The following is an 11,677-nucleotide window of genomic DNA, read 5'->3' as shown; positions in this document are numbered from 1 at the left end:
GTAATGCTATCTGTATTGTTTTTTCTCATCTATATTATTACGAAGAATCTTGCATATTCATTTTATTCAATTCTGTGTTTCATGTGTAATTCAGTAGCAAATAACTTTATACTGTAAGTATTAATTTCATAAGTTGTTATACAGCGGTATATAATAATTAATCAGTTTTAAAATGACAAGTTGCGAAGAAGCTGCAATTGTAAAAGAAAAATTGAAATTCTTATAATCTTCGGGTTCTTGTAATCTTTGTTCCCAAACAAAAGTACTTGTTTAAAATTACTAACATTTATTTGCTATTGTGATATTAATGATATTGCGATACAAGTGTTGATTACTGATTAAAAGTAAAGTTGTAAAATTTTAAAATGTAATGCCCAACGTTGAAGGTAATTGGCGCGCAATGGTTGGCGATTCTGAAAGTTCGAGATCTCGATCAACGAGAGAGAAGGAAGTATCCATCTACACATCCATCCATCGTACAGAGCCCCGTTGCAAGTCGGGAAACCGAACATGTACGTACGTCGTATAAGCGACGTAGAGTGTTGAATGTGTCGATTGCGTTTGGGGTTGGTTTGCACTTTTCGCGGTTGTATGTGCGCGCAGCAACGTCGCGTGGTTAGTTATTAAGGTGTTTGCAAAGCTTTTTAGTGTACAGTGACTTAGTGTTTAGTAGTGAGGTGAAAAGAGAAACTTATTCTTTTCTTGGGACGCTCGCCAATTGTGGAACTGCACGACTATTGCGGCGTCGTTGTAATAAACAGTCAGATGAACTCTAAGTTCACACAGTGTATCTGTGTGTGAAACATCCAATCGCGGAATTCGCGGGCTAAGATGCCCGACGTGGCTCTCGTGGATAACATCGGCATCGAGCACAAGATTAACGAAGCGGCGGACGACGAGGGGAGCGACGCTCGCTCCTGGTTTCCCGCGAATACACCTCCGATACCATTTTTATGTCTGCCCGCGCATATGGGTGAACAATATCTTGTATTTTGAAATATCAAACAGTGTTTGCAAATTGACTAGCAGTTTTGGATAAACATTGTATTCGATGTAGGAAGATGATTACCACTCAAGATAACTCAACATAAAAGCAACTATAATTTATTACCGCACTATTTTTTTTTTTTTTTCATGTGCTCGTAACGGAGCATGTTGTGCGCAAGATTTTGAGGCGAATGTTTATGGTGCAATTCATAGATCTGGAAGGACATATTAATTAAGGCTCAGTAAATGTTTTATTTAGAAGATTTAATAATAACTACGTTGTCTTTCGTATTTACATTAATTAACAATAGTAATATATGTATATGAAGACACTAAAAGTGTTTTAAGTAATCAATATATGTATTTCAAATTTGATGGACACAACATGATAGAAACATAACTGCAAGGTGTCCAAAAATTTAAATAAGTCATTCTGTTTTTTGGGGCAATTGCATAGCGCGCGTGTCTTATACAGTGCTGCATATTAATCATGTTTCTTTCAAAATAAAATAATATCACTTGTTGTTGCTGCTTATTAAGACTATACTTCAATGAATACAATAACTCTTTGTATTAATATGTACACGAGTACTGCTAAAGTTTGAGGTGCTGTTGTTTCTGAGAACAGAAAGCATATAAGATTTTATATCCAATTTCAATGCTGATTTTGTGAACGAACATAGCTAAAGTACATTTCTAAGATGTGCGAACAAACAGAAATTAATTACTTGGATGGAGATGTTGTTTGGGTGAAGCTAGGAGCTTGCTGGTGGCCAGGGCAAGTTACTGGATTTCATAATTTACCTGAAGATATTCAAGTTGAATTTCAGAAAAAGCCTTTAATAGCTGCTGTAAAGTTCTTTCAAGAAGACACATAGTAAGAAGTTTAACATCTTTAATATCATTATAATAATATTTTCATATTTATTCATTTACATTTAATATTTTTATTTTTATAGGTATTTATATATTTAGTTTCTAAAGAAATTTGATATTATTTAACTAACTTCTTTTATTGTTTCCAGTGAATTTGTCAAAAACTATCAACAGATTTATAAATATAATTGTACCTTAAAAGATGATTTCATCAAAAAAGGACTAGGTATGATTTTCTTTCGCTTGTAATGATCATGAAAATAATTTTAAATGACAGAATTATAAATCTAATCGTATATTTTATGATTTATTTCTAGACAAGTATAGAAGCAAAAGTAAGGATGGCTCTAGATATATGGATAAATTTCCTGGAGATGTAGAAATGGCTGAGAAGTTAACAGGAGGTGATCCTGATATACTAAGCCATGATAAATTTTGTCCAGAGGAGAAGCCAAATATATCAGCTTTGTTTGGAGATAAGAAAATTCCTAAAAGAAAACGGGAACGTGAAGAAATTAGCAGAAGAAGCGACAGCATCGATGTCGTACGAAAAATCACTCATCCTCGATTTTTGAAAGAAAGCGATCACGAAGTTCGAATTCGTCAACAACCTAGTAGTTTGCCATCTACACCAAACAGTAGTGGTACTCCGCAATATCCTTGTCATTTGTGTAATTTTACTTCTTCTCGCGTTAATGTTATTATTTGTCATATAAAGAGTCATAGGTCTGGTGGAGATACTCCGCCATCAAAATCAAAAGTAAAAACTTATTCTCAATATAGAAGCAGGTATTCAGATGTAGATACTCCTAAACGAAAATATCCAAGAAAAGAAAAAAGTCAATCAACTAAAAGTAGAAGTAGCAGCGAATCTGGTAAAAGAAAACAAAGTAAACAAAATGAAAAGGCTGCTAAAAAGAAGAAGACGGATCCTCAAATTCGTGATACCATATTAGCAGATTGGGAAGATGAATCAGATGAAGACATTAGTCTTACTCCTGATAAATCGGCTGATCTATCAAGTGTACATAATTCATCAACAGAAACTCGATTTGATCTTGATGACTCTAAGGAAGACTCTAATGAAAAGGATAATACAGTATCAGATACCAATGAACTTATTGCGGAAAGCGAAAAATTACTTGAAGAAACTGAAAAGTTAACAACAATTAATGTATTAGAGGAATCTATGACTAATAGTAGCTCGACAAACTTCAAATCAAAACTTGATAAACAATTAGAATCAGAAAAAGATGACAAAATATTTGATGCTGAGAGTAATGAACCCATTAAAAACTCGCAGAAGGACAGAGATGTTGCAGTTGATAATGATAATAAACTTAACACATCAGACAAAGAGGATAAAAAAGCATTACTATCTTGTTTTGATTTTCATGAAGAGGAACTGTCTATACCTCCCGTAAGAAAAAAAGCACGTGCATTTAATCAGAAAAAAGAGATTATAAAAGAATTCGAAATGAGTCAAGCTTTAAAAACGGAGCAAGAAAAGCAGATTGAAAATGATAAAATCGAAAGTGAAGATTGTAACAGTAATTCAAAAGAATCTGAAAAGTCAGAAACACAGGCTTCAAGTGAACAAGAAAAACCTGAAGAAAGTAATAAAGCTGTAGATAATGATGCAAATAAAGAAATGAACAATGATATTGAAGATACAAAAGAAAAAATTAAATCTGAGAAAGTAGCAGAAGATGTACGAAAATCTAGTACTAATGCTGGTGAAACGGAATTAGATATTGTAGAAATATTCGAAGTTGGAAAGGTAGAGGTTGATAATGCAAATACAGCCAATGATCTTAAAAATGTTGAAGTACAAGATTCTGATGTTAAAAATGTTAGCAAAGAGCTAACCGAAAATGATGAATTAAAGGAACAAAATAAATCAACTGATCATCAACAAACAGAAACTAAAGATACAATTACTGTTGATACTAATGTAGAATCTGTGGAACAAAAACCTTCAAAAGAAATGGAAGAAATTTTGCCTGAACGATTTACAGTAGAAACAGAAGATGAAACTGTTTCTGAACCTGCTGATATACCTCCGGAACAAAGTGAAAATTCAGATGCAGATATGTTAGATCAAGATCAAGTGCCTAATTCAGATGCTACAAATATTACATTAAGTAGCGATCAGTCAAATGCTACTTTGCAAGTTCGTAGGCGCAGGGGAAGACCAAGAAAATCCGAATTACTTCGTGCTAATTCCAGTGGAAATACTAGTGGAAATGAAAGTCCAAGAATAAGAGAAAAAATCAGTGCAGAGATGTTTGAAAAATTTGAATTGGAAACAAGAGCTTCAGAATCTGATAGTGAACGTTCCAGCAGTGGCCGGAAACGGAAACCAAACAAAAAATATATAGTATCAGATATATATGTACCAGACGTGGATCAAAAGGTATACAAGACTGATGAAAGTCAATCTGAAAGCGAAGATAAAGGTTACAAAAATGTAAAAGTTAAATCAAAAAGAGGTAGAAAGCCTGCAGAAATTGACAAAAAAACAAATGAAAATACTGATCTTATGCAAGAAAAGGAGTTAGAAATCTCTTGTAATATACTAGATACAACAGGGAATAATGTTGATTCTGCAAGCACAGAATTAAAGGATGATTTAGCTGAAAATAGTGCAAGTAAAAATCAACAATTTGTAGATGTAGACACAAAACTTACTGACACTTCAATTCCCACTGAAATTTCGGAGAAAATGGAAGTATCTTCAGAAGAAAAAGTTTTGTCGGAGAAATCCGATATATCCGTTCTTCTCGAAGATACAAAAACTAAAGAAACAGAAGATAGCGCTGTTAAAACTCAAGGTACATCACTTGAAGTTGAAAAAATAACAGACGATAAAATGGAAACTGAAAGTACAATAACACAAAGCGATCTTCTTCAAGAAAACTTAAAAGATTTAGATACAGAATCTTTAGGTACAGATCAGCCGGAAGTTCCATTAGAGAAAGAAGTATTAGATCCTTCAAAAATCATTGATATGCTTCCTCCTAAAAAATCTCAAATAAAAAAGTTTGAATTATCACAGATAGATTTGTTTGATACTGATAATTCTGACAATAAAATTTCTATAAGTTCTGGACCAGATGATACAAAAGAAAAATTAGAAGATTCAAATACTGAAGTAATCGAAGCTAGTACAAGTTTAGAAGAAGGTAGTTCCTTAATCCAGAAAGGAAATCTATCTTCAGAAAAACTTGAAAAGGACACAAAAAATGAGGAAATTGTAAAAGACACAAAGAAAGTAGAAGAAAAGAAGAAGGTACAGACTAAAGAAAAATCTGTAGTAATAAGCCAAGAAGTCCCTCAAACGAAAGTAAAAACAATTACAAAAGAACAAGAATCTAAATCAGAAAAGTTCGATCATACATTTAAAGAGCTCACCAGTACTATAAGTGAGCAGCAAATTCAAAATAAAACACCCGTGCATACAAGATACAAAGGAAAGTGTGTGCCGGAGGTAGGTACTATATTAAAAAAGAGTAAAGGCCCGGTTCCTGAGGAAAAGTCAACAAATACATTCCAGGAAGCTTTCTTAAAAACTTTACACATGGATAAGAGAAAAGGTTCAGATGATGATACAACTGAAAAAGGGAAAAGGGGTAAAAAATTGTCGAAGAAAAAATCTGAAGAAAATACGAAAATTGAAGAATCAAATACAGCAGGAAATTTGTCTAATCTTTCATCTCAGGACAATTCACAGGTCACCCTTATGAGCAATTTTGGAGGCATAGAAGTAGTAGTTGATCAGAATCTCGAAATCGGTACAAAAGTAGATGATATTATACTTCAAAATGTTGATGACCTTATACCTAAAACATTGATACAAACGTCTTCTGGTGAAGATAATTCTAAATCCATTACTTTAGACATACAGAAGTTAGATGAGTCCTCAAGAATGTCAACTTCTACACCTTCACCATCATCTGATGTTACTGTGCCCGTAAAAAAGCGCGAAATGCCAAGAATAATTGAAAATGTTACATTAACTGAACCTATGCAGATTTTAAAATCAAAATTATTGGATAAATTACCACAGAAAGGAGTAAAACACAAATTAGAAACAGATAGTACAAAAAAAGGAGATCAAAAAGGTACTCCAAAGACAAAAGTAATGAAAATTGAATCTTTATCTCCAAGCACCAAGATGAAAACAAGTTCAAAGATTACATCTCCAAATTTGTCGTTGACTAAAAAATTACAAGTTTTAAAGGCTGAAGAAGCAGAAACAACTACAATGTTAGAAGCACAAAATGAACAGCTAAAAACATTAAAAACTTCGCCCACAGCTACTACAAGTGAGAAATACATTCAACAAAGTTCGCAAAGTTTGGCAGACATGGAATTAGATATAAATTCAATGCCATTTGTTTTAAGCGAAGATGTTTTAACTCCAGAAAATATTGAACAAATGCCTGTCGTTATATCCTCTATCATACCTGCATCTAGTACAGTCTCAGCAACATTGTCTTTTACACCACCTACACAAATGGTATCGACAGCTCAAAGTCAATTCAAATTGAACGAAAATGCAGGTGAAACATCGCCCTCAAAGAAAAAAAGTGGTACTCCTGCAATTCTGAAAACTAAAAATAAGGCAAAACCAACAATTACGAGCATAAAAACGTTAGTACCGCCTCTTACTGGTGGTGTAAAAGGTATTAAATTCCAAAGTACACCAGCAACAAGCAAAGTTCCACCACTTTTGACACAAAAGAGTGCACCAGGAAAATACGTCGTTGTACAAACCTCTGGAGGACAACAATTACGTTATAGTGTACAGGGAAAAAGTGGTACACAACAAAAAATTGCCATACCAACTGGTAAAAGTACTGGAAATGCACAAGTAGTTCAGCAAGGTGGCAAAGTAGTTATATTAACATCAGCCCAGTCAGGTCAATCCAAGATGTTACCTTTAAGTATCTCCAAAACATTAAGTGGCAAAGTTCAAAGAATTATGACGAATAAAGGTCAAGTATTTTGTCCAATTAATACACAGGGTATTATAAATCCATCAAAAACAATCATTGCTCCCAAGGGTGATAGTGCTTCACCAACAACATCTAAACTTCCTGCAGGACATAAAATTATCAACACCCAAGGTATAATAACATCGAAAGGAGTACTAACCCCTATTTCAGGGACAATTGCAAAGACTGCTCTATTAGGAACACTATCTCAAGGAATTTTAACGAAAGGTGGAGTTTATACACCAATAAGCACTTCCTCTTTGGGTGGAAAAGCTATTATTGGATCGAAGACTTTGGTTACAAAAAGTGGTACTATTTTATCTTCACAAAATTTAGGTACTGCTAAAACTATTTTAACTCCTATATCGCAAGCAATTAGTGGAAGAACGATTCTAAGTGCTCAAGGTATTGTAAGTACTAAAGGTACAGTTTTGACCCCAATAACGGGGCAACAGGTAAAAGCTATTGCAGCAAAAAGTCCATCTAAAAGCAGTAAGATACAATATCAATCTGTACAACAGAAAATGCAACTACCTGTGTTACAAAAGTCGCAAAAGATTCCAGGGTCTTCTTCTCAAGGAAAATCTGGGCAAGTAAAAAGTGGAAGTAGTACAGTAGTATTACAAAACGCTGTTCCCACACAAAAGGCTGTGCAACAAGGCAAGAAAATAATGAAACAAACAGTTGTACAGCAAGGATCTATCCAAGGTATTGCATCTCAAAGTAGTACTCAACAGGCAGTAGGTGTAAATCCACAGATTCAGCAAAAAGGAAAAACTGTATCTCAATCGTCTATACAAAAAGTCATTATTCCTCGTGGCAGCCGACAAACAAAAGCACAACAAAGGATTGTTGTTCAGAAAGTACAAGAACCTACGATTACAACTATGCAGAATGTTCACTCGAAACAAACAGTTTCAGTACCATTGACGAGCGTTTCGAACATATCTAAAACGACAATACAGCCGAAGCAAGCAACTAATAATACTGCAAGTACAAAAGTTATTACAAAAGGTAATGTAATTAATAAAAATACTCAGCTGCAGAAAAACTTGTTGAATGCTGCCATGAATTCAGTAACTACGACTAATGTGAACACAAATCTTCCTACACCTTTGCCTCTTCCGCCATTGGAACCTGTTGAATCAGAAAGAAAATCAAAATTAGAGAATGTACTCGTTGAATCGATTCAGAAAGAACAATCTAAAATGGAAAAACTTAACGTTGAAAAAGGCAGCGAGATGGAGAAAATAGAGGAACCAAAAATAACATCACAGCCCCAAATAATGGCTTTGCCTACGGAAAGCAGCGATGGGACACAGACCTATGTTTTAGTGACGATCGATGAACAAGGACAAATACAGCCACTTGATAACAATACTCTTATGTCATTAGAGGGTACTACACAAAATCCAGATGGCACGAGAACTTTGTATATAGATCCTAGTTCATTAGGAGAAGCAGGTACATTAGATAATATTGTTCTACAATTTGATAATGGTGTTTTGCCAAATATACAGACCAGTGCCACAGAAACTACTCAAGCAATTATATCAGAAACTTTCCCTACTTCAGAAGTAATGCAAACGTCAAATCAAGATATTTTAGCAGCTGCTTTGGCGAACACGGATTTCCAACAAGAAATTGGCTTAACAGAAAATACCGCAGCCAGCGTAATGACCACTGGCTTAACGCAAACAAGTTTAATCAATCAGACTATTTTACAGTCCACTATTATCCCTCCTACCGAACCAATATCTTCTGCTTCTGTGCTTGAAACGTCATTGACTTTAAATCAACCTATAATGACGCCCTTAGAAGTGCCTAGCAATTTGCCAGTACAATCAGAACCAGTTCCAACTTCTGTTGCAAGTATACCATCTTCTCTTGAATTACCGATAACAATCACCAATCCAAATATTTCGTACATCACAACTGGTGAAGCACAAATTCAGATTCCTGGTAATTCTATGCCAGATATTGGAGAAATAATAGAAAATCCAAGTACAGCTGAAATTTCTCAAATAGAAATTCCTGCTAGCACACAGTATCTAGTATTACCTAATTTGGAAGATAACATCGCTATAGAAACGCAGACCGTACAAAGCAATGCTGTTTCAATGCCTAGCGTGTCTTATTCGGTTTCAATACCAAATAGTATAGAATTACAAACTTCACAAGTTCAGACCACTCCTTCGATGCCAATAATAGATGATACTTATGCTGAAAATGTGCAATTTACTTCGACTATAGAATCATCGATAACATCAGAACAAACTTTTGTAGATGTATCTGTTTCTGACATGCTTGCTTCAAAACCTGCTGTTTCTACAGAAAGTATAAAATCGCAAGATACAACTGTAACATCAGACATGATGGTATCTCATGTATCTTCTGAAGAAACTATTGTATCAACAAATGAACCCTCCATCTTAAGTGAAGAGCAAGATACAACGATGTCTTTGCAAGAAGTGCACTCCTTTGAAGAAGTTTCCATTAAATCAGAAGATATCGTTTCGAAAAACACGGCTGTTAAAGAAGATAGTGGTTCAAATGTGAAAATGGATAATCAAACTGAAGAAGTTAGTAATAATGATAACACAGTAGAGGTGGAAATGGCGGAGCAACCAGATGACACAATGACGAGCAATTTATCAATAGTTGGTGATAGTTCTTTAATTACATCTGAATCTGATGTAAAGATGTCATCTGTAGAACATGCAAGCTTTGATGTTTCTGATTCCAATGAAATAAATACAAATACTTTACAAGAATCAGATAGTATAAAGAAGCTTGAACAATTAAGTTTTGGCGAACAATCCAGCAGCAAAGTCCATTCTCCCGTATCTGAAGAACAAACAGCCACGTCTAACGAGGTAGAAGTTACTCAAGAAGTAGTAGAAAGTTTGCCTGCAGAATCATTAAACCGGGTAGACGAACAGAGTATGGATGTAGACGAAGCTCCTGAGTCTAAAGAGTGTGCGGCGAGTTCAATGAAGGAATCGGAAGACTGTCAAAGGGACGAACCATCGTCTCAGGGAGAATCAGATTTAGTTCAAAGAAATCTGGAGTTACATTTTGAAGAAACTAACGCAGAGACTAGTCATGAAACACCATCTCAATCGTACGAGCAGTTTGAGATAGCAGTAACTACCGATTCCACTGATTTACCTAGTCAGTCTGCTACGAAATCTGAAAATTCGCGAGAACCTTCGCAGTCAATAACTTATGAACCTATGGAGACAGACGAAGAATCAATTGTAACGGAACCTCCGAGTCAGTCGTTTGAACATTCAAAGGTGAACGAAGCTTCACAATCGTATGAAACTTCTTCCGCGGAAGCAAATATAAACGCGCCTACGCAGTCGTTCAATGAACTTATGCAAAGCCAAGAAGAAAGTACAACTGTCGATGAAACGATCGACGATCAAACGTTCCCAACACAGAGTTACGAAGTCGGTAAACCAGATAACGTTCCAGAAAATCTAGAAACAGACGCTGAAATTAGTCAAGAGGGAAACATGCCGTCTCAGTCTAATGATATTGGTACCGACGGTATTGGTACTTCCTCATTTTCTACAAATAACACTGGGCTTAACGAAGACGAGACTGCAAGTTCGTCTTACGTTCCCGAAACTCCTGAGAATCAGGAAAGAGATCCTGATCAAGAAAGTGCAATAAGTACATCATCTTGTGAAATACCACCTTGCGCAGAATTGAATATCGCATCATCCAGTGCAGAACATACAAGTATCCATGACAATGGAGTACCTGAAATACCTACATCTTCCTATAATTTAAATCCAGATATTACTTCAACTCACGTGGATTCTGTACCAACCTCCAGTTACGAAGAGCAAAACGTATCAACTTCTTATGAGGTGCCAATTTCGATGCCTGGCCTAGAAGAAACTCCCTCGCAGAATTTTGTTACTGAAAGTACAGATCATAGGAATGAGCCTTCTAGTTATACACACCAAGAGGTAACAGCAAGTTATTATGATTCAGTAGAGCAAGAAACAAATTCTAGGTTGGATGAAGATCCACAAGAGGAAGTTACTCCTAGTTATTATGACGGTAATCCGCATGAAGCGAGTCAAAGCTACTTTACTCCTGAAGAAGCTACACCAAGTTATTCCAGTCATAATGTTTCTCCCAGTTATTATGGTCACAGACCAGAAACTGAAGCAAGTCAAAGCTATTACTCTGCAAGTGACATAGAGAAAACAGAACAATCATCTTCACAAAATACTGAGGCATCACAAAGCTTTTATCAGGAGCAGACAGACGAATTAAAGTTAACACAACAAGGAGAAGCTACTCCAACTTATACAGAAAGATATCCAGTTGATTATACATTGGAGAGTTCTCCAATGGAAAGGCACGATCTTGTAGAAAGTTCAGTACCAGCCACCAGGCCTACAGAGAGGTAATATATTATGATGAAAAATAGCATTGTGCTATGAGGTAAATCCTTGTTTTCATAGACTAATAGACGTTACAGCCATGAATAGATAAACTCATCTATTTTCAAGTGTACATATAATGTTAATATGATAAGTAATTAGCTGTAAGGGTAAAATTAGATTCGTATTATAATTTATATCTATATAAATAAAATATAAATAAATATTACTAAATGTGTGTGATGTATACATATATGTATCAATTGTGGATGCAATCCATAAACTTTGGTAAGCAGTGTAATTATAAAAAAAGTATAGTTTCATTATGAAAACATTATAATTCTATTATATTCATCTTGTTTGATACTTTGAAACAATGTCAATCGTATACTTTTTTTTTTTTTTTTT

The 11,677-nt window shown here is 34.9% G+C and overlaps 1 protein-coding gene across 1 annotated transcript; it reads left to right on the top strand.

Moving 5' to 3' along the window:
• The first annotated feature begins 66 nt into the window (after nt 1-66).
• On the top strand, nt 67-11,677 carry LOC117611571 (uncharacterized). Its single transcript, XM_034339535.2, has 3 exons — nt 67-1,864; nt 2,013-2,089; nt 2,181-11,677. Exons 1-3 carry the CDS (start codon nt 1,689-1,691, stop codon nt 11,294-11,296), a joined length of 9,369 nt encoding a protein of 3,122 aa, XP_034195426.2. The 5' UTR covers nt 67-1,688; the 3' UTR covers nt 11,297-11,677.

Source organism: Osmia lignaria, chromosome 10 (assembly GCF_051020975.1).
Source record: "Osmia lignaria lignaria isolate PbOS001 chromosome 10, iyOsmLign1, whole genome shotgun sequence".
Lineage (NCBI taxonomy): Eukaryota > Metazoa > Arthropoda > Insecta > Hymenoptera > Megachilidae > Osmia > Osmia lignaria.
This window is presented reverse-complemented; position numbering and strand designations above follow the sequence as displayed.